This window comes from Macaca fascicularis, chromosome 12 (genome assembly GCF_037993035.2).
Source record: "Macaca fascicularis isolate 582-1 chromosome 12, T2T-MFA8v1.1".
In the NCBI taxonomy this organism is placed as follows: domain Eukaryota; kingdom Metazoa; phylum Chordata; class Mammalia; order Primates; family Cercopithecidae; genus Macaca; species Macaca fascicularis.
In genome coordinates, this window is record NC_088386.1 from 77,803,453 (window position 1) to 77,827,387 (window position 23,935).

A 23,935-nucleotide genomic window follows, 5' to 3' on the forward strand; every position below is an offset into this window, starting at 1 on the left:
GGCTTATTCCAGTGGTGAGGAGAAATGAAATATAAGAGACAATATATGATTACAAACAGGGATAAGTGCTGGAAGGTAAACCACTGGCTGGGGGCAGCAATAGTGAGGAACAGCAATAGAGTGATCCGGGAAGACCTCTGGAACGGTAAAAGGGCCAGCCCGCTATGTTGAAGGGTGGGGAGAACCACTTCTGACAGAGAAAATAACAGGATGAATGGCTCCAAGGCAGGAAAGAGCTTAGAAATGTCCTTGAAATTGAAATCAGGCTGGTATAGGTGTTCAGTCAAGGATGAAGTTTGCAGTAGATGAGGCTAGAAAGCAAAATGGGACCTAACCAGGCTCAAGTGAATTGGGAAACCCTCTGGTAGTTTGAAGCTTAAGAATGAGAGGAACTAGGCCGGGCGCGGTGGTTCACGCCTGTAATCCCGGCACTTTGGGAGACCTAGGCGGGTGAATCACGAGGTCAGGAGATCGAGACCATCCTGGCTAACATGGTGAAACCCCGTCTTTACCAAAAAAACCCCAAAAAACTAGCCGGGCGAGGTGGCGGGCGCCTCTAGTCCCAGCTGCGCGGGAGGTTGAGGCAGGAGAATGGCGTGAACCCGGGAGGCGGAGCTTGCAGTAAGCCGAGATCGTGCAACTGTACTCCAGCCTGGGTGACAGAGCGAGACTCCGTCAAAAAAAAAAAAAAGAAGAAGAATGACAGGAACTAATTTGTATTCTAAAAACATCACTGTGGAATGGTTTGGTTGGCGTGAGCAAGTGAGGAGGAGAGGAGCCCAGTTAGAAAGTTACTGTCATATTTCTGAAGGCAGATAGTGGAGGCTTAGATTGTGGTTGCAGGAGTGGAGATGAGGAAGTGAGTGGATTCAGAATGCATTTGGGTAAGTAATTGCCAGGGCTTGCCGGGGAATTGAATCTTGGGAGGAAGTGTTTAAAGGAAGAAGCAACAAGACTTCAAGTAGACTCAGCTGTCAGGATTGAAGATGATTACTTTTGAAAAGTTCCAATAAACTTGTCCCACTATTTTTATGCACCTACTAGTGGGGATTCAACAGTGATTAAAAAAAGACTTTTTTCCATATGTTCTTAGCACACTGATTTCTTAAAGACTGCTTACTAATTTAGTTACCTGAAGTACAATTTTATACTTTTATAGGCTACTAAAAAAGTTTACTTTTATAGGCTACTAAATAAAATTTTATACTTTTATAGGCTACTAAATAAACATATGAAAAAATGGAAATTTAGCATATTCATATATTTTATGTATTATAACCTTCTCTTGAATCGAAATGGAAATTCGGTTGATCTTCCTCCACAGTTTACATTTTTTCCCAGTTTGCCAAGTTCTGCAATTTTTTTTTAAACAAAGAAGACAAAATATACATTTCTTTAGCAAATCAAACATACTCTCATGTTTCATCTGTGATTCTCTCACAGATTTTCTGATGTACTATTTAGATATTTTTAATTCGGTGCTAGAGAAAAGTCATCTTCTTTAAATTGCGTAGTGTATTTAACCATCTTTAAGTTTTATAATACATTTCTTGCCATGCATTCTCATTTGCACTTTTAGAAATTCAAATGTGCTTTCCATTGTCCCTTTAGCAGAAGAAAATTAAAGTTTGTAATGTTTATTAACAGTAATACCTAGAGATATCAGAAGATGAGAAATAATGCATTTTCTCTAAAATTTAATTTTAAGCATATTGGCAAAATGTTCTCTGTTTCTCAACTTTACTAGTTTCTAAAATATTCAAATAATCGTTCTATATATAATTTCATATAATTATTTTTTAATCTAAGGGATTTCTGATAACTACTTTTCAATTTTGTCAAACATAAAATGTCTATTTCGGGTCTTTTGTAGTTTTAGTTCTAGGAAATATCTTGTTTCCTAGATGGAAAAAATAAGCTGTATTCCTAAGGGCTGAAAGAACATAAAATTGGGTCATATTAACATATGTTTCACGTTGAAAACTCTGATGATATAACTAGGCGTTTCTAGGGGCCATCAAATATCCCTTGCTTCAGTGACAGAAATGTTGGGGGAAAAAAAAAACTATCAAAAGTGAGCACGAGAGGGATTTCCTCCATTATGGAAAGATGGGAAGTGAATGGGCTTTTATCTTTAGGGCAAAGGAAGGCCTGAGTGATCTTGACATGTAGATTGCTACCCAATGTAGAATGTATTTTATGAAATGTTACATTTTATTCAGGTAAAATTAGTTGTGTAACATATACATGTGTCAGAATTGTTTTTAAACAGTTGTTCACAAAGGTTCATTTGAGGAGAAAGGTCATTCAAAAGTCTTTGCAATCAGTCTTCATGTCAACTTAAAATAAATAAAAAGAATGCATCTGGGACCAGGTGTTTTTGTTATAGGTAAGTTCATCATAAAGTCCCAAATTTGTTCATTCTAGTTATAATTATGATTACAGTTTTCCTCAATAAGTGAAATATAGACTGCTCATACCTTTTATAAAATGAATGTATCTGCTGCCTTTCAAATATTATTGTCTTGAGATGCCAACAATTTCACTTACCTTTCCACAAAAATTCCAGCTTGAACAGCATGCACAATGCTCCGAAATTTTGGTTTTTCCTCAGGTTTCTTTTTTGTCATCCCCATTTTCCGTGTAAAGGTAGAAGCCAACCAGTCCCGGACTTCAGATGGGACTGAGTCAGTCTGAATGTCACTGAGCTCATCTTCAGTATCCAGAAGTCTTCTACAAAAATTTATACAGATTAAACATTTTTAAAAAGTGAGGAAAAACTAATAACAGGAAAACAAGGATTGCAATGGAATTTAAAATATAGCCAATACCGCTCTGTTTATTCCTTAATATGTACTCTCTAAAGAAAAAAAAAAAAATCGGGCGGAGCAAGATGGCCGAATAGGAACAGCTCCAGTCTCCAACTCCCAGCGCGAGCTACACAGAAGACAGGTGATTTCTGCATTTTCAACTGAGGTACTGGGTTCATCTCACTGGGGAGTGCCAGACGATCGGTGCTGGTCAGCTGCTGCAGCCCGACCAGCGAGAGCTGAAGCAGGGTGAGGCATTGCCTCACCTGGGAAGCCCAAGGGGGAAGGGAATCCCTTTTCCTAGCCAGGGGAACTGAGACACACAACACCTGGAAAATCGGGTAACTCCCACCCCAATACTGTGCTTTAAGCAAACAGGCACACCAGGAGATCATATCCCACACCTGGCCGGGAGGGTCCCACACCCACGGAGCCTCCCTCATTGCTAGCACAGCAGTCTGTGATCTACCGGCAAGCAGCAGCGAGGCTGGGGGAGGGGCGCCCGCCATTGCTGAGGCTTAAGTAGGTAAACAAAGCTGCTGGGAAGCTCGAACTGGGTGGAGTTCACAGCAGCTCAAGGAAACCTGCCTGTCTCTGTAGACTCCACCTCTGGGGACAGGGCAATAACAAACACAGCCGAAATCTCTTCAGACGCAAACGACTCTGTCTGACAGCTTTGAAGAGAGCAGTGGATCTCCCAACACGGAGGTTGAGATCTGAGAAGGGACAGACTCCCTGCTCAAGTGGGTCCCTGACCCCTGAGTAGCCTAACTGGGAGACATCCCCCACTAGGGGCAGTCTGACACCCCACACCTCACAGGGTGGAGTACACCCCTGAGAGGAAGCTTCCAAAGCAAGAATCAGACAGGTACACTCGCTGTTCAGAAATATTCTATCTTCTGCAGCCTCTGCTGCTGATACCCAGGCAAACAGGGTCTGGAGTGGACCTCAAGCAATCTCCAACAGACCTACAGCTGAGGGTCCTGACTGTTAGAAGGAAAACTATCAAACAGGAAGGACACCTACACCAAAACCCCATCAGTACATCACCATCATCAAGACCAGAGGCAGATAAAACCACAAAGATGGGGAAAAAGCAGGGCAGAAAAGCTGGAAATTCAAAAAATAAGAGCGCATCTCCCCTGACAAAGGAGCGCAGCTCATCGCCAGCAACGGATCAAAGCTGGACAGAGAATGACTGTTGACAAGATGAGAGAAGAAGGCTTCAGTCCATCAAATTTCTCAGAGCTAAAGGAGGAATTACGTACCCAGTGCAAAGAAACTAAAAATCTTGGAAAAAAAGTGGAAGAATTGATGGCTAGAGTAATTAATGCAGAGAAGGTCATAAACGAAATGAAAGAGATGAAAACCATGACACGAGAAATACGTGACAAATGCACAAGCTTCAGTAACCGACTCGATCAACTGGAAGAAAGAGTATCTGCGATTGAGGATCAAATGAATGAAATGAAGCGAGAAGAGAAACCAAAAGAACAAAGAAGAAAAAGAAATGAACAAAGCCTGCAAGAAGTATGGGATTATGTAAAAAGACCAAATCTACGTCTGATTGGGGTGCCTGAAAGTGAGGGGGAAAATGGAACCAAGTTGGAAAACACTCTTCAGGATATCATCCAGGAGAACTTCCCCAACCTAGTAGGGCAGGCCAACATTCAAATCCAGGAAATACAGAGAACACCACAAAGATACTCCTCGAGAAGAGCAACTCCAAGACACATAATTGCCAGATTCACCAAAGTTGAAATGAAGGAAAAAATCTTAAGGGCAGCCAGAGAGAAAGGTCGGGTTACCCACAAAGGGAAGCCCATCAGACTAACAGCAGATCTCTCGGCAGAAACTCTCCAAGCCAGAAGAGAGTGGGGGCCAATATTCAACATTCTTAAAGAAAAGAATTTTAAACCCAGAATTTCATATCCAGCCAAACTAAGATTCATAAGTGAAGGAGAAATAAAATCCTTTACAGATAAGCAAATGCTTAGAGATTTTGTCACCACTAGGCCTGCCTTACAAGAGACCCTGAAGGAAGCACTCAACATGGAAAGGAACAACCGGTACCAGCCATTGCAAAAACATGCCAAAATGTAAAGACCATCGAGGCTAGGAAGAAACTGCATCAACTAACGAGCAAAATAACCAGTTATCATAATGGCATGATCAAGTTCACACATAACAATCTTAACCTTAAATGTAAATGGACTAAATGCTCCAATTAAAAGACACAGACTGGCAAACTGGATAAAGAGCCAAGACCCATCAGTCTGCTGTATTCAGGAGACCCATCTCACACGCAGAGACATACATAGGCTCAAAATAAAGGGATGGAGGAAGATTTACCAAGCAAATGGAGAACAAAAAAAAGCAGGGGTTGCAATACTAGTCTCTGATAAAACAGACTTTAAACCATCAAAGATCAAAAGAGACAAAGAAGGCCATTACATAATGGTAAAGGGATCAATTCAACAGGAAGAGCTAACTATCCTAAATATATATGCACCCAATACAGGAGCACCCAGATTCATAAAGCAAGTCCTTAGAGACTTACAAAGAGACTTAGACTCCGATACAATAATAATGGGAGACTTCAACACTCCACTGTCAACATTAGACAGATCAACGAGACAGAAAGTTAACAAGGATATCCAGGAATTGAACTCATCTCTGCAGCAAGCAGACCTAATAGACATCTTTAGAACTCTCCACCCCAAATCAACAGAATATACATTCTTCTCAGCACCACATCGTACTTACTCCAAAATTGACCACGTAATTGGAAGTAAAGCACTCCTCAGCAAATGTACAAGAACAGAAATTATAACAAACTGTCTCTCAGACCACAGTGCAATCAAACTAGAACTCAGGACTAAGAAACTCAATCAAAACCGCTCAGCTACATGGAAGCTGAACAACCTGCTCCTGAATGACTACTGGGTACATAACGAAATGAAGGCAGAAATAAAGATGTTCTTTGAAACCAATGAGAACAAAGATACAACATACCAGAATCTCTGGGACACATTTAAAGCAGTGTGTAGAGGGAAATTTATAGCACTAAATGCCCACAAGAGAAAGCAGGAAAGATCTAAAATTGACACTCTAACATCGCAATTAAAAGAACTAGAGAAGCAAGAGCAAACACATTCGAAAGCTAGCAGAAGGCAAGAAATAACTAAGATCAGAGCAGAACTGAAGGAGATAGAGACACAAAAAACTCTCCAAAAAATCAATGAATCCAGGAGTTGGTTTTTTGAAAAGATCAACAAAATTGACAGACTACTAGCAAGACTAATAAAGAAGAAAAGAGAGAAGAATCAAATCGACGCAATTAAAAATGATAAAGGGGATATCACCACCGACCCCACAGAAATACAAACTACCATCAGAGAATACTATAAACACCTCTACACAAATAAACTGGAAAATCTAGAAGAAATGGATAATTTCCTGGACACTTACACTCTTCCAAGACTAAACCAGGAAGAAGTTGAATCCCTGAATAGACCAATAGTAGGCTCTGAAATTGAGGCAATAATTAATAGCCTACCAACCAAAAAAAGTCCAGGACCAGATGGATTCACAGCTGAATTCTACCAGAGGTACAAGGAGGAATTGGTACCATTCCTTCTGAAACTATTCCAATCAATAGAAAAAGAGGGAATCCTCCCTAACTCATTTTATGAGGCCAACATCATCCTGATACCAAAGCCTGGCAGAGACACAACAAAAAAAGAGAATTTTAGACCAATATCCCTGATGAACATCGATGCAAAAATCCTCAATAAAATATTGGCAAACCGGATTCAGCAACACATCAAAAAGCTTATCCACCATGATCAAGTGGGCTTCATCCCTGGGATGCAAGGCTGGTTCAACATTCACAAATCAATAAACATAATCCAGCATATAAACAGAACCAAAGACAAGAACCACATGATTATCTCAATAGATGCAGAAAAGGCTTTTGACAAAATTCAACAGCCCTTCATGCTAAAAACGCTCAAGAAATTCGGTATTGATGGAACATACCTCAAAATAATAACAGCTATTTATGACAAACCCACAGCCAATATCATACTGAATGGGCAAAAACTGGAAAAATTCCCTTTGAAAACTGGCTCAAGACAAGGATGCCCTCTCTCACCACTCCTATTCAACATAGTGCTGGAAGTTCTGGCTAGGGCAATTAGGCAAGAGAAAGCAATCAAGGGTATTCAGTTAGGAAAAGAAGAAGTCAAACTGTCCCTGTTTGCAGATGACATGATTGTATATTTAGAAAACCCCATTGTCTCAGCCCAGAATCTCCTTAAGCTGATAAGCAACTTCAGCAAAGTCTCAGGATACAAAATTAATGTGCAAAAATCACAAGCATTCTTATACACCAGTAACAGACAAACAGAGAGCCAAATCAGGAATGAACTTCCATTCACAATTGCTTCAAAGAGAATAAAATACCTAGGAATCCAACTTACAAGGGATGTAAAGGACCTCTTCAAGGACAACTACAAACCGCTGCTCAGTGAAATAAAAGAGGACACAAACAAATGGAAGAACATACCATGCTCATGGATGGGAAGAATCAATATCGTGAAAATGGCCATACTGCCCAAGGTAATTTATAGATTCAATGCCATCCCCATCAAGCTACCAATGAGTTTCTTCACAGAATTGGAAAAAACTGCTTTAAAGTTCATATGGAACCAAAAAAGAGCCTGCATCTCCAAGACAATCCTAAGTCAAAAGAACAAAGTTGGAGGCATCACGCTACCTGACTTCAAACTATACTACAAGGCTACAGTAACCAAAACAGCATGGTACTGGTACCAAAACAGAGATATAGACCAATGGAACAGAACAGAGTCCTCAGAAATAATATCACACATCTACAGCCATCTGATCTTTGACAAACCTGAGAGAAACAAGAAATGGGGAAAGGATTCCCTATTTAATAAATGGTGCTGGGAAAATTGGCTAGCCATAAGTAGAAAGCTGAAACTGGATAATTTCCTTACTCCCTATACGAAAATTAATTCAAGATGGATTAGAGACTTAAATGTTAGACCTAATACCATAAAAATCCTAGAGGAAAACCTAGGTAGTACCATTCAGGACATAGGCATGGGCAAAGACTTCATGTCTAAAACACCAAAAGCAACGGCAGCAAAAGCCAAAATTGACAAATGGGATCTCATTAAACTAAAGAGCTTCTGCACAGCAAAAGAAACTACCATCAGAGTGAACAGGCAACCTACAGAATGGGAGAACATTTTTGCAATCTACTCATCTGACAAAGGGCTAATATCCAGAACCTACAAAGAACTCAAACAAATTTACAAGAAAAAAACAAACAACCCCATCCAAAAGTGGGCAAAGGATATGAACAGACATTTCTCAAAAGAAGACATTCATACAGCCAACAGACACAGGAAAAAATGCTCATCATCACTGGCCATCAGAGAAATGCAAATCAAAACCACAATGAGATACCATCTCACACCAGTTAGAATGGCGATCATTAAAAAGTCAGGAAACAACAGGTGCTGGAGAGGATGTGGAGAAATAGGAACACTTTTACACTGTTGGTGGGATTGTAAACTAGTTCAACCATTATGGAAAACAGTATGGCGATTCCTCAAGGATCTAGAACTAGATGTACCATATGACCCAGCCATCCCATTACTGGGTATATACCCAAAGGTTTATAAATTATGCTGCTATAAAGACACATGCACACGTATGTTTATTGCAGCACTATTCACAATAGCAAAGACTTGGAATCAACCCAAATGTCCATCAGTGACAGATTGGATTAAGAAAATGTGGCACATATACACCATGGAATACTATGCAGCCATCAAAAAGGATGAGTTTGTGTCCTTTGTAGGGACATGGATGCAGCTTGAAACCATCATTCTTAGCAAACTATCACAAGAACAGAAAACCAAACACCGCATGTTCTCACTCATAGGTGGGAACTGAACAATGAGATCACTTGGACTCAGGAAGGGGAACATCACACACAGGGGCCTATCATGGGGAGGGGGGAGGGGGGAGGGATTGCACTGGGAGTTATACCTGATGTAAATGACGAGTTGATGGGTGCAGCACACCAACATGGCACAAGTATACATATGTAACAAACCTGCACGTTATGCACATGTACCCTACAACTTAAAGTATAATAATAATAAATAAATTTAAAAAAAAAAAGAAAAAAAAAATCATTAACATTTGGAAAGCTCTTAATTTCTCAAATTGATCATATGAAGGCAACAACTAATAGATTTTGCATTTGCTGCTTCCCAAACATTTCAGCACAATGATACACTAGTCTGGAGGTACCGACTGTTAATATCTTTAGTGTGCTGTTCTGATAATGAATAAAACTAAGGAAAGATATGGAAGAGAATTCATAAACAGATGTCTGCTATTAAAACAAGCAACTGGAGTGGAAAGAATAAAGGGGGATTGAATCCATAATAGCTGTCATATACTTAATAATCTAGTGTATGTCTTACATATAGTACATGATATTTGAATAAGGCTTTGCAATGTATAAAAGTCATTCACAGATACTATTTCATTGGATAAGTACCCCTAAATTTTAGGAAAATAACAACTTAAGTGCTCTCAACGATATCCATTCTATCAATATCACAGATTTTAAAAGTGAAAAAAAAAAAGAATGAAAACACATGAAAATAAATAGATTATGTTTAAAGCACATTTCAGGTGACCAGTGGGTGGAGATCTCATGGGTTTAGAACTGCTGGCCAAGGAAATCAACCCAGTGAGTGAGGTAGTGAACAGGAACTGAAACAATGACCACGCTCTGTGTAAGCTCCAGGTAGATAAAATTGACTGGACTGCTGAGTAATAACAGCTGCCATTAAAGAGGACACTCAGGAAACATCGCTATTTTAAGGCCAGTCAACTTCAGGAGTCAACAACTTCCTAAAGGTCTGAACTGGCAACATCCCAGAGGCTCCCCACCAAATACAGAAACAGCTTACAGAACAGTTGTGCTTTGTCTCCAGGAGGAACACAGGCTGCTCTGCCTGCCATTTGACTCGGTTCTTTCCTTATCTGTGCACCAATCTAAAAACTCATTGGCACATGTTAGCTTTAACCTTTGGGTTTCATCTGCTTTTGAAAATCTCTTTGCACAGACCTAGGCCTAAGGGTTTATGAGCCGATGTTGGAAGGTGGCAAGAAATGGTTGTACATGCCAACGCCTCAGAAACAAGGCACAGGCCATCTCAAGAAGCAGGGACAAAACAAAGGACAAAAACCAGGAGGTCTCCACAAAGAACTCAATCTGGCCAAAGAGAGGCTCAAAAGGTAATATGCAGAAGAGGAATTTTTCATGTTCCTTTAATTGGCCTCCTGTATACGCTGCTGTTTCCCATAAACCTGCAGAAAATAGTCATTTGCCAATATTTCTTTTCCATGGTATTAAATAAGCATGAATGTATTTATGAAATACCTTATGAAAAAAGTAAACATAAGTTCTGGAGTCACAAAGATACATGTATACCTATAAAGATTAAAAAGATTTAGAGTTGAATGTTAATACTGATTAATACTTACTCTATTCGATTTTTAATTTTCTTTCTGATCTCACATTTGGATGGTTTTGATTTACCCCTAAAACACTGAACTAGAAAATTAAAGCAAAATAGTTTGTTTTTCTTTTTGCCCATTTGAAATTAGATTCCCTAGCCCATTTCAGCAAGTCACTAAACTACATGGCTTGAAAATTTCACTACTTTAAAGATTATGCCATTTCTACTATCTCTTATGCAGTGATCAAATACAGGGCAGGTGGGACAGGTAGAATAGGAATCATTGTGGTGTAATCTTGTGATGTCACCATGCTCCAAGCATTCCACTGCAGCCTAGTTTTGTCAGCTAATCTCCTTAGAATGACAGAAACCTGACTGATGGTGCCAGTTCCTCCACAGTAAATTTCATGTTGATGACTTTAGGGCTATATGTCCTATTCTCATAAATGATCCAAGAAAGATCATCAAGCATAACAAAACCAGCGTATGAAAGTGATATTCCACATAGTAGAGTGGTACTTAGGAGGCTGGAAATCCTTAGTCATGATGCATGAGGTCATTTACTGAGAAGAAAGTGAATATAATTTTAGGGAGAAAGAATGATATGGATATGGATTAATTAGGGACACACAAATAAAGGACGAGAGTGTGTTAAGGGAAGAGCATGGAATATGCTATTGTGTAACTTGAAAAGGGAATCTTGAAAAGGCAACAACTACCTCCATGAAGTTTAATTTTATGTGTCACCATAGGTAGGTTATGGTGGCCAGTTGTTTGGTCAAACACCAATTTAAATGTTGCTGTGAAAGTATTTTTTAGATGTGATTAACACTTAAACCAGTAGACTTTGAGTAAAGCAGATTACCCTCTAAATTATGGGTAAGCCTCATCTGATCAGTTGAAAACCTTAAGAAAACAGATTAAGGTCCCCCAAAGAGAAAGGAATTCAGCTTCCAGAACGCCTTTGAAATCAAGAATGCAATAACGACTCCTGCCAGGGTTTCCAGCCTGCCAGTTTGCTTTGCAAATTTCAGACTTGCCAGCACCAATAATCACATGAGCCTCTTCCTTAAAATACATATCTCGCTCTCTCCTCTCTCCTCTCTCCTCTCCCTCTGTCTCTTTCTCTCTATCTCGTGTGTGTGTGTGTGTGTGTGTGTGTGTGTGTGTGTGTGTGTGTGTATGTTGTGTACCTATTGGTTTGGATAAGAAATAATCTTTCCATCATTTATGAATGCTGTGTGATAACTACCAGTGTAGGTTATAAATGAAGTAGAATATAAAGACTGAGTTCTCTATTAACATTCATTTAATAGAACATACCAGTCCTATTTCTCATGTAAAAATCCTGTTTGCAATGAACTAACATGCCTTTTTAGCAATTATAAATCTAAACACCATACTGTTTAAACATTACAGAATTATTGTCAAACTAAATGAAGTGATTAAAAATGGAAAAAATGAGAATGATCCCTTCTCAGGTGGAACTTATATTTTAAAAGAAAGACGAGGCTGAGACCGCGTCCGCCCCGCGAGCACAGAGCCTCGCCTTCGCCGCTCCGCCGCCGGTTCACACCCGCCGCCAGCTCACCATGGATGATGATATCGCCGCCCTCGTTGTCGACAACGGCTCCGGCGTGTGCAAGGCCGGCTTCGCGGGCGACGATGCCTCCCAGGCCGTCTTCCCCTCCATCGTGGGGCGCCCCAGGCACCAGGGCGTGATGGTGGGCATGGGTCAGAAGGATTCGTATGTGGGCGACAAGGCCCAGAGCAAGAGAGGCATCCTCACCCTGAAGTACCCCATCGAGCACGGCATCGATGGGACGTCCCACAACTGGGACGACATGGAGAAGGTCTGTCACCACACCTTCTACAATGAGCTGCATGTGGCTCCTGAGGAGCACCCCGTGCTGCTGACCAAGGCCCCCCTGAACCCCAAGGTCCACCGCGAGAAGATGACCCAGATCATGTTTGAGACCTTCAACACCCCAGCCATGTACGTGGCCATCGAGGCGGTGCTGTCCCTGTACGCCTCTGGCCGTACCACTGGCATCGTGATGGACTCCGGTGACGGGGTCACCCACACTGTGCCCATCTACAAGGGGTATGCCCTCCCCCACGCCATCCTGCGTCTGGACCTGGCTGGCCGGGACCTGACTACCTCATGAAGATCCTCACTGAGCACGGCTACAGCTTCACCACCACGGCCGAGCGGGAAATCGTGCGTGACATTAAGGAGAAGCTGTGCTATGTCGCCCTGGACTTCGAGCAGGAGATGGCCACGGCGGCTTCCAGCTCCTCCCTGGAGAAGAGCTACAAGCTGCCCGATGGCCAGGTCATCACCATTGGCAACGAGCGGTTCCGCTGCCCTGGAAGGAAGGTTCCAACCTTCCTTCCTGGGCATGGAGTCCTGTGGCATCCACGAAGCTACCTTCAACTCCATCATGAAGTGTGATGTGGACATCCGTAAAGACCTGTAGGCCAACACAGTGCTGTCTGGTGGCACCACCGTGTACCCTGGCATTGCTGACAGGATGCAGAAGGAGATTACTGCCCTGGCGCCCAGCACGATGAAGATCAAGATCATTGCTCCTCCTGAGCGCAGGTACTCTGTGTGGATCTGCGGCTCCATCCTGGCCTCGCTGTCCACCTTCCAGCAGATGTGGATCAGCAAGCAGGAGTATGAGGAGTCTGGCCCCTCCATCGTCCACCACAAATGCTTCTAGGCGGACTGTGACTTAGTTGCATTACACCCTTTCTTGACAAAACCTAACTTGCGCAGAAAACAAGATGAGATTGGCATGGCTTTATTTGTTTTGTTTTGTTTTGTTTTGTTTTTGGCTTGACTCAGGATTTAAAAACTGGAACGGTGAAGGTGACAGCAGTCGGTTGGAGCGAGCATCCCCCAAAGTTCTACAATGTGGCCGAGGACTTTGATTGTACATTGTTCTTTTTTTAATAGTCATTCCAAATATGAGATGCATTGTTACAGGAAGTCCCTCGCCCTCCTAAAAGCCACCCCACTTCTCTCTAAGGCGAATGGCCCAGTCCTCTCCCGAGTCCACACAGGGGAGGTGATAGCATTGCTTTCGTGTAAATTATGTAATGCAAAATTTTTTTAATCTTCACCTTAATACTTGTTTATTTTGTTTTATTTTGAATGAGGAGCCTTCGTGTCCCCGCTTTTTTGTCCCCCAACTTGAGATGTCTGAAGGCTTTTGGTCTCCCTGGGAGTGGGTGGAGGCAGCCAGGGCTTACCCGTACACTGACTTGACACCAGTTGAATAAAGGTGCACACCTTACAAAAAAAAAAAGAAAGACTAAAAATAAAATAAGGATTATGATATAGGTTAATTATGAGAGGAAACACTACTTTAGATAAGATGATCAGATAGTTAAGACCCGAACAATGAGAAAGTATTAGATATAGGAAAGTCTGGGGGAAGTCTGTTCTATCTATTCCAGATAGAAAGAAGGGCAAGTACAAAGGCCCGAGGCATGATCGGTATTGGCATGTTTGAGGAACAGAAAGGAGGCCAAATGTGGCTGGAGTATACTGAGTGAGAGAGTGACTCAAGTTGGGAGGCAAACATAGGTCTAAGTAAGCTAATAGCAGGCCTTGGAAGGATTCTGTCATATTTGCAATGGCAGGTCATTGAATTGTTTCAAGTAGGATGTGATATGATTTATGTATCTAAAAGACCAATGTGCATGCTGTGGGAGGAATAAAAAAAGTTGTAAGAATAGTGTTTTGAGTTTAGTTAGTTTAGTTAACTGAGCACAATTGCAAAAATGGTCTTTTATTTTGGAAGTTCACTACTTTTTGAAGACCCTAATTGGTATGGAATTGGGCATCATTTTTTCCTGTAAACATATGGCTCAAAGTCTTACTGGTATATTATTTTATTTACTTATTATTATTATTATTATTGAGATGGAGTTTCGCTCTTGTTGCCCAGCCTGGAGTGCAATGGCGCGATCTCAGCTCACCGCAACCTCTGCCTCCCAGGTTCAAGCGATTCTCCTGCCTCAGCCTCCCAGGCACATGCCACCATGCCTGGCTAATTTTGTATTTTCAGCAGAGATGGGGTTTCTCCATGTTGGTTAGGCTGGTCTCGAACTCCTGACCTCAGGTATCTGCCCGCCTTGGCCTTCCAAAGTGCTGGGATTACAGGTGTGAGCCACCACACCCGGACTTAATGGTATATTATTAATGTTTTCTCAGACTATACATTTTTTTCTGTTCCATTTGTTTTGTTCTCTTCTTCAGGGAAATGGATTATGCATATCGGAGATCTCTTTTATCTAGTTTCCATATCTATCATTTTTCCACTAAACCTTTTTTTGAAAAACTAATGTCTTGATCTTATCCTGTTTTGTTTACCTTTTTCTTTCTTTCTTTTTTTTTTAACCTTTAAAGTGTTTTATTTGTAAAACACTCTACTGTGTTTTCAGTAATGTCTCTTTTAAGTTTTGTGGCTTATGGCTTGGCTGTCTCTACAGGGTAGCCTCATTTTCCTCCTCCTTTTGCTGACTGTGTTGTGTGTACACGTTTCACCTCCTTGTCTTATCATATTATTTACCTCTTGAAACTTTTTTCTTTGTTTTAATCGTATTATTTTTTCTACAGAATTGATGATTTCATGAAGTTCTTGAGTTCACAGGATGAGCTCACAGATGTGTACGTTCCTCTGGCATGAGTTCTTTGACATGTGTTTTTCCCTATCCTTTCCACCTTTGTTCTTGTGGTATTTTTTTGTATGGATTCTGTGTTGGTTTCTTTTTGAAAATTGTTCATTCTTATATGAGAGAACTTCTTTCCAAATCAGAAGGTTGAAGAGAAGGACCAGGAGAATGTGTATAGCAGAAAAGAAGTGAATCTGGGTATGAGGTCAGATGTGTGTCCCTGTGTGCAAGAACTGACTTAACTTTCTCTTCAGCTGACAGAAATACTAGCTGCAGGTCTGTTTCTCAAAGATTTTTCTCTGTGCTACAGCACAGTTACAACAGTGGCCTTTGAGATCTTCATCTGCCTGTGCATACATCTCTGCTACTCCAGCGTGTGAAATGGGGGAAGCTTCCATAGCCAGCTGGCATACCTTGACCTTTTTATTCTACTCAATAAGTTTCTAATTTTTCCTTTTTGAATGAGCATGATTACCTAGAGAACTCTGTCCTATGCTATCCCTGCCTGAGAGCCACAATTTCAGGCACCTTCATCATTTAGACTTTATTTTTTAAGCTTATAGAAAAATTGAGTGTATAGTACAGAGAATTCCCATTCATCTCATCTCCACCCCCACCTTTACAGTTCCCCTATTATTGACATCTGGTATTATTGTGGTACAGTTATTTCAGTTGATGAGCCAATGTTAATACATAATTTTTTTTTTTTTTTTTGAGACGGAGTCTCGCTCTGTCGCCCGGGCTGGAGTGCAGTGGCTGGATCTCAGCTCACTGCAAGCTCCGCCTCCCGGGTTTACGCCATTCTCCTGCCTCAGCCTCCTGAGTAGCTGGGACTACAGGCACCCGCCACCTCGCCCGGCTAGTTTTTTTTTTTTATTTTTTAGTAGAGACGGGGTTTCACCGTGTTAGCCAGGATGGTCTCGATCTCCTGACCTCGTGATCCGCCCGTCTCGGCCTCCCAAAGTGCTGGGATTACAGGCTTGAGCCACCGTGCCCGGCCAATACATAATTATTAATTAATATCCATAGTTTACATGAGGGCTCACACTTTCTGTTGTACATTCTATGGGTTTTGGTAAATGTATAATAACATATATCTACCATTACAGTATCATACAGGGTAGTTCCACTGCCCTTAAAACAATTCCTATACTTTGTCTATTCAACCTTCCTTCCTTCCCTCACCTCTGGTCCCTGGCAACCACTATCTTTTTGCTGTCTCCTTAGTTTGGCCTTTTCCAGACCATCAGATACTTAGTATCATATAGTAAAAGGCTAGACTTTTTAGTATTGGCTTATTCCACTTGGTAATACGCATTTTTCTCCATGTCTTTTCATGGCTTGATAGCTAATTTCTTTATATTGCTAAATAATATTCTATTGTATGCATAGATAGTTTGTCTATGCATTCTACTATTGAAGGACATCTTGATTGCTCCAAGGTTTGGCAATTATGAATAAAGCTCCTATAAACAGGTGCAGCTTTTTTCAACTCATTTGAGGAAATGCCAAGGAACACAATGGCTGGATGGTATCATAAGTGCTTAGTTTTTCAAAAACTGCCAAACTGTCTTGCTATACCATTTTGTACTCCCACCTGCAATGAATGAGTCAGAGGCCAAGCTGCCATCATCTCTTGCCTGGCCTCCTGTGCGGCCTGCTAACTGGCCTCCGCCTCTTGCTCCTGACCCCTGTCAGTCTCCTCTTCCCTCTATAGCCAGAATGCCTCTTTTAAAGTTTAAGTCAGACCATAATGCTTTATTCATCAAGCTCCATATAAGTCATCTCGAGCTAAGTCTCTAACCTCACCTTTTAACCAGTTCCCCTATATTCATTTTGCTCCAGTGACACTATTCTTGCTGGATGCAAAGCTGCCAAGCTTGCTTTTGCTTCAGGGCCTGTGTACTTGCTATTCACTCTACTTAGAGTCTTGTACTCAGATATTTGTGTGAATCATTTGTGTGAATCATTTCCTTACTGCATTTAGGTAGAGAGGGCATCCATGTGCCCACTCCCAGTAGTAAATATTCTTCGCTTTTATTTTGCCTTTTTATTCTGCTGTAGTCTTCTTCCTTCCTTTCTTTTCTTTCTTTCTTTCTTTCTTTCTTTCTTTCTTTCTTTCTTTCTTTCTTTCTTTCTTTCTTTCTTTCTTTTTCTTTCTCTCTCTTTCTCTCTCTGTCTCTCTCTCTCTCCTTCCTTCCTTCCTTCCTCCCTTCCTTCCTTTCTGACAGAGTCTCGCTCTGTCGCTCAGGCTGTAGTGCAGTCACGTGATCTCGGGTCACTGCAGCCTCTGCCTCCCATGTTCAAGCGATTCTCCTGCCCTGCCCCTGCCTTCCAAGTTGCTGAGATTACAGGCATGCCACCACGCCCAGCTAATTTTTTGTATTTTTAGTAGAGACAGGGTTGGGTTTCACCATGTTGGCCAGGCTGGTCTCAAACTCTTAACCTCAAGTGATCCATCCGCCTTGGCCTCCCAAGGTGCTGGGATTGTATACAGGTGTCAGCCTCCAGGTCCAGCCTTACCCTGTTATAGTCTTCTTAGCACTGACCACTACTAGATGCCATACCATATGTCCACTGGTTTGTTTGTTCTTTTTATACTTACAGTCTAGCAGCCTGGGCTGCAAAGACCTAGAGAGCAGAAAGTTGGCCTTCTGTTGTACACTGCTGTATCGTCAGCTTCTAAAATCATGTGTGACACAGAGCAGGGGGCCAATATATATCCATTGAATGGCTATAAAATGTCTAGAAATATTTACATTAGACTAATTGTAACTGATTACCTTCATGAGTGGAGTAAGGATGGAAATGGTAGAAGTTTTAGCGTATAATTCTGTGCTATTTGATTGATATAATCAAATTTATTGCTGCTTATGCAGAAACAACATCTTGGAAGCAAATTCACTGCTGCCAATCATCTCCTTCATTGCCTTTAGATTAAGTTGTTTCTGAATAATCATGCGTCATATTATTGAAACAAATTGTGGGGAAACATATATATTTGGTGTAGAGAAAAAAACTAAACATTTTTTATTGCATTTTAAAGTCACAGGAAAGAAAACTTAAAAAAAGTATGGGTTGTTTATATGCCTTTAGCCAAGAAACTCAGTATTTCTGTCAAATATTAGCTCCTTTATGCTATTTATCACACAGAGAAGAGTAAGAAACTTCTAAAGAAGACATAAGTCAGTGTACACAGGTTCATAGAAGAGTAAGAAACTTCTAATGAAGACATAGGTCAGTGTACACAGGTTCATTAAGATAGTTATTCCAATTTGGAGAGAAGAAAGTTGAAAAACAGGTAGTTCAAACCTAAATTTGAATGAATTTTGAAAATAAACTAATAAATCTAAAGACATATTTCTCCCTACTCCCCTACATTTACCTCTTCTTACTTATTCATTTTCCCTTTCCCTCATACCCGCCTTGTACTCTGTGTCTTCTTCCTCCTGAGCAACATGAGCAGCTCCTCAAGTTTCATCTGACCATGGTAGACAGTGCAGTAACAAAAACTATAATGTAATATGGACTAGTCATCGTCATCCCGGACTTTTCATAGACAGAGAATTATTATAAAGAATTCTCCTATATGTTTATCTAAGACATGAAAATATCTGAATACTTGTATAAGATTATGGCACATGTAAAACATATATGACTACATTTTGTCCTCATTTCATTTTTGAAAGAAATTTGTGCAAGGAGGATGATAAAATAGGATCTCAACTATCATAACTAATTTTGTTTGACAAACATCTAATGACTTCATTGCTCTTTATTCTAATATTAAAGGGCAGAAGTATGCATAATCATTTACATTTTAAATGCTTTTTAAAAATGAAGACTTTGTGTTTAAGAAACATACAACATGGAAAAATGATGACTGGTACATTTTCCTTAGGAATTCTTAAAATGTGTCAAGACCAGCCTGGCCAACATGGTGAAACCGTCTCTACTAAAAATACAAAAACGTAGCCAGGCATGGTGGTGTACGCTTGTAGTCTCAGCTACTGGGGAGGCTGAGACAGGAGAATCACTTGAACCCGGAGATAGAGGTTGCAGTGAGCCAAGATGGCACCACTGCCCTCCAGCCTGGGCCACAAGAGCAAGACTGTCAAAAAAAAAAAAAAAAGGAATTCTTAAAATGTGCTATACAGAAAAAGAAATGATAAGGAATATATGTGTAAAATGTTATCACTGTTTACCTCTGAAAAATGCTCCCACTGGTGTTTGATATGACTTTAGTTTTAGTCCCAGTGGACTCAATAAAGCATAAAGTCAAAGGTTTCTAAACACGACCTGGGTGCAGATGGGGCCCGGTGAACTGTGAAAACTGACCCTGCATCCAATCTGTGACTCAACTAATCCTTCAGAGCTATTTATAATCGTAATTTTCTCTTGAAATCAGATGACATAACTCCCAAAGGGCTTATATTTTGAAATAAAAAGTTTGCAGGGAAGGGAAGTAAAGAAGGAGGCGGCCACGGAAGGAGAGGTCATGGGATTTTGACTCTTACAATTACATGTCAGTGAAAATATTTCTGTCCACAGTGGACTCTTGGAAAATGACTACACTCATGTACTGATGTGGTTATTTCTGGGCAATTGGTGCCTGCAATTACACCTTCTAAGTGCTAAAATTCAAGTGCTAGGTGCGGTTAGGAGATACTGGTTTCTCAAGTTTGAAATGTTCTTTTCCTGCTTTACTATTCTTATAAAGGACATGTTTCACGCAGCAACAAACTCATTCAGTTCTTTCCCTTAACATTGGATGGGGCCAGGGTAGGATCATATTTCATCCAAATACCATTTAACTAAATATTTTAAAGTTATATATCAGGTGAATAAACTGCTGTATGTTCTATCCTTCTACCTTTTAATAAGTTTCATAAAAGACAAACAAGTTGGGTGAACTGAAAGTTCTCAGCTCCTTGTGTGACAACACTGGGCCAGCAACCTGCAGCTCCACTCTGCACCACAGGTGGAAACCTCAGCCCTGAAGTACAGTCTCCATCAACCTACCTAGCTTTGAAAGGAGCTGCTTCTTGGCCACTCCTTGGTTTGAAAGGGTACAAACACCAATGGTGTCCTGGGTTCCTTGGGAGGAAAGACCTAATAAGAAAGCCCAGTAAAATGTAGGAGACAGGCTTGGGGACCTTTGGGTAGAGAAATCCGGGGTCTTCTGCTCTAAATATGGTAAAGGAACATACTGGGAAAAGCAGGGAATTCCAGGGTCCTATAGTACCTGGAGGGGGAAGAGGGTCATGGGCTTCAGGTTCTTCTTGGTCTTGTGGGGACACACCATGGTGAGGGGAACACCAAAGAGAACCTTTGTCAGCCTCCCTGAAGTGGGGAATGGTGCCCTGGGAAGCAGCTTCACTGGCCTGGGGCTAAGGGTGATACTGAACTCATACATTGCAAATATCTTCCAGGACAGCCAGAGGAATTAAAGGTGGTTGATCTTTCCATAGTACAAATACAGCCAGAGGAATTAAAGGTGGTTGATCTTTCCATAGTACAAATACTCTTTTTGGAGTAAGTGGTTTCCTCCTAGGAGAGTCCATTAGTATTATTTCTTCCATTAACCTATGTCTGTGTTCTGAGCTGCTTGTGCCCTTCTCCACCGTTATCCCCCAACTGCCGCAAAAAACAAAAAACAAACCAAAACTCTAAAGGTAAAACCAATCCTTCACTCAGACTTCAGAACTGTTTGAGGACCGAAATGGATGATAATGCCAGTTGCTTTGTTGCTGTCTTACTAAGAACCAGGCAAGAAACCAAGCTTTAGCTTATTTAATCCTCATAATACCACCACGAGGAAGATCCAATTATTATTGCTACTTCTATTTTACTGATAAATAGACTGAGGCACAGATGTCTTGAGTGATTTGTGCAAAGTCATTCAACCAGGAGTGTCCATGTCGCATTTTTTGGTCATGTATGTCTGGTTTCAGGGTCTGAATTACTAACTGATAAGTTATCCTCCACTTTAAATGCATATTTTTCTTACTGAGTACCCAGATTGCCTTCACATTTGGTCAACGCTAATGCCAGTAATCATTTTCTAGATCTCATCTCTGCCTTGAAACTTAGGGTTAAAAATAATTGAACTTAAAAAGTCTTAAAGGAGTTTGATCTATCAGTAAATCTTTAGTTGGAGGAAGCTTAAATTTAATTTACAATGCTAGCATGTTGAATTGTTTTCTCATAGAGAAATATATCTGGATGACAAAATTTCAGGACACTTTGAAGTAAAATAAATGTAAGGATGGAAATAGGTAATACACTTGAAATGCCATATCTACTTGTCAGTAACCTACTTACTATAGTGCTAAATACTTTTGAATTATTTTTCAGGCCACCACTGAAGCATGTTTATTTATTCCCTGTTTTGTTCCAAAGAGGATTTAAAATGGCAAGCTTACAAATTTATCTCAATAGCTTTTTATAAAAAAACAGTTTCCTGATAGATTTGTTCAATGTTCCTCTGGTATTGTTAGCCTCTCCCCAACCCAGCTTTTTTTTTTTTTTAACTGTGAGAAGATGATCATTGTATATGAGTGACTATGAAGACTGAACTTTTGGGTGGAGAAGTCAGTCATGCCGACCTTAGCTCAATTCCCAAAAGGCAAATCTTGGCGTAAACGAGGTCAACTAAGGATAATATTGAAGTTAGATGTGGCTTTCTCCAAGGTAAGGCCTACAAAGTGCTTGGTGCCTCCTTTGTACCCAATCTAGGAAGCAAAGGTGGAGGCAGTAGAGGTCCTGTCCACCAGGAGAGGCAGAAAGGACTCAAAGAATGTTGAGGGGAAGGGCCTGAGAAAGAGTCAAATTGCTTGGAGAGCTGGGATCAAGATTGTATTTTTGGAGTCATTTGGGGATGGAACTGGGGATAATGGGTGAGGCAAAAAACTGCCCAAGGCCTTGCTGATGACTCTTGGCTTCCCACCAGGAAATCCTCTTGGCTTAAAAACATTTTTGAAAATATTCCATTAGGCACAGAGCCTAATGCTCCACTGATTAACAAATTTTGATTAATAAGCATCCTCTGTAGTTAGAAAGACTGCCTCGAGTCAAACTCCTGGCTTCATCACCTATTGGCTGTGTAGTTTTGGAAAAAGTATTTCATCTGCGTGAGACTTAGTTCCTTTGTCAGTACAAAACAGATGGTACTAATAGTATGCCTAGTGGTGACATTGTGAGAATAAACTGGATAAATACAGAGAAAGCCCTTAGAACAGCATCTGCTCATCTGTTATAAAGCAAGCCCTTGGTAAACTTCCCACTACCTACACATCTGCATAAATTGGTCTGAGCAGATTCCCTTTTTCTAACACGTAGAACAAGGAGGGCCTCACGGGAATGGAAGTGTTGGAGACATTGTGGGAAGAAGTTGGTCAGAGTGGACTCTGGGGAGCCAAAGAATAAAGTAAGGATTCTCCTAAAGTAAGGGTTGTGAAGAGACAGTGGGAGAGATCTCCAAAATTAATTTTTACTTACTTTAGGATGTTCCCTAGTAGAGTAGGCGAATTCATAGAGGCAGAAAGCAGAAGAGCAGTTATCGGGGTCTGAGAGTTATCGGTGGGAAATGGAGAGTTATTGTTCAAGGGTTACAGAGTTTCTGTTTTGGATGATCAAGAACTTCTGGAAACAGATGATGATGGTGGTTGCATAACATTGTAAATTTACTTAATTCTACTGAATTTTACACTGAAAAATAGTTAAAATGGTAAATTTTATGTTATATATATCTTTTCACAATAAAACAATAGTTTCCTAGTATTGATCTTCTTCCTGCTCCACTTTCCAGAGAATAGATAGGTTGCCTCTTCTAACTGGGGAAATAAGACATAGGAGAAGGGCATTCCATGCTTCATCTGTGTCCTTCCAAGGATTACTAAGAGGGGCAGCCTGGAGAAAAAGGGTGGGGCTGCAGCTCCTAGATGAAGCCTAAGGGTCTATGGTTTCCCAGACCTGGGAGAGGTGACCAAACCACGGACCAAAGGACAGGCCTGGCCTCCAAAGAACCCAAGACTTGTTGCTGTGAGGCACTGCTAATCTCCGATTCAGCACCTCTTGCTTATTGCCCCTATTTCCTAATGAGATTTCCTGGAGGTTGGAGTGGGGGGACATTTTAGCACAAAGTTATCTCATTTACAACTTGGAACAACACTTGGGGCATAGTCTTGATAAGACCTTAAATTTCTAACCATCAAATTTCTAATGGTCTCTCTGTTTCTCTTTTTGTGTGTGTGTGGTCTCATTGTGACATCATCTAGTAGAGTAGTTTCAAACTGTGGTCACTAGACCAGAAGAATTAGCATCACCTGGGCACTTGTTAGAAATGAAACTTCCCATGCTCTAAGACCTATTGAATCAGAAAGTCTGGGAGTGAGGCCCAGCACCCTATTTTAGCAAGCCCTTCCAGTGATTTCAATGACTACTAAGGTTTGAGAACACTGTTCTCCTTCATTCACAGCTTGCCAATTAATGGAAGCTCTATACTAAGAAAATGCGATTTACTTATTTTCTGACATGAACTGAATGGCACTGCTTATTTCCTTATGCACATTATTTCACCATCAGTGATGAGGCTTGTTGGTGAATTATATCAGGAGGAACAGTCAGAAGAGTCCCCATGAAAGTATTTTAATTAATGAATCTTTTATAATGATGTTACAAATGGGAATTATCTGTATGTTATTTGATTGCGAACTAAAAAAGTCAATTTTCAACAGACCATGGGTGGAAAATGTGTCCTCAGGAGAGCAGGGGTATATTTGGAAGACAAGAGTGTAAGGGGAGGTAAGGAATATATTTCTTTCTAAACCCATGAGGCCAAACTACTAGGGATGATGACAA

General features: G+C 40.8%; 1 protein-coding gene and 1 pseudogene across 12 annotated transcripts in view; one reads left to right on the forward strand and one right to left on the reverse strand.

The window, feature by feature from the left end:
- Window positions 1–23,935, reverse strand: part of PDE1A (phosphodiesterase 1A) — a 431,299-nt gene that overhangs the window by 101,125 nt on the left and 306,239 nt on the right. For all 12 annotated transcript variants that reach the window (XM_065525726.2, XM_005573638.5, XM_065525725.2 and 9 more), the window contains one exon: window positions 2,551–2,733. In XM_065525726.2, the coding sequence (XP_065381798.1) occupies window positions 2,551–2,733 (183 nt within the window). The remainder of the gene's footprint in view (window positions 1–2,550; window positions 2,734–23,935) is intronic.
- LOC102114946 (actin, cytoplasmic 1-like) lies at window positions 11,966–13,193 on the forward strand (annotated as a pseudogene).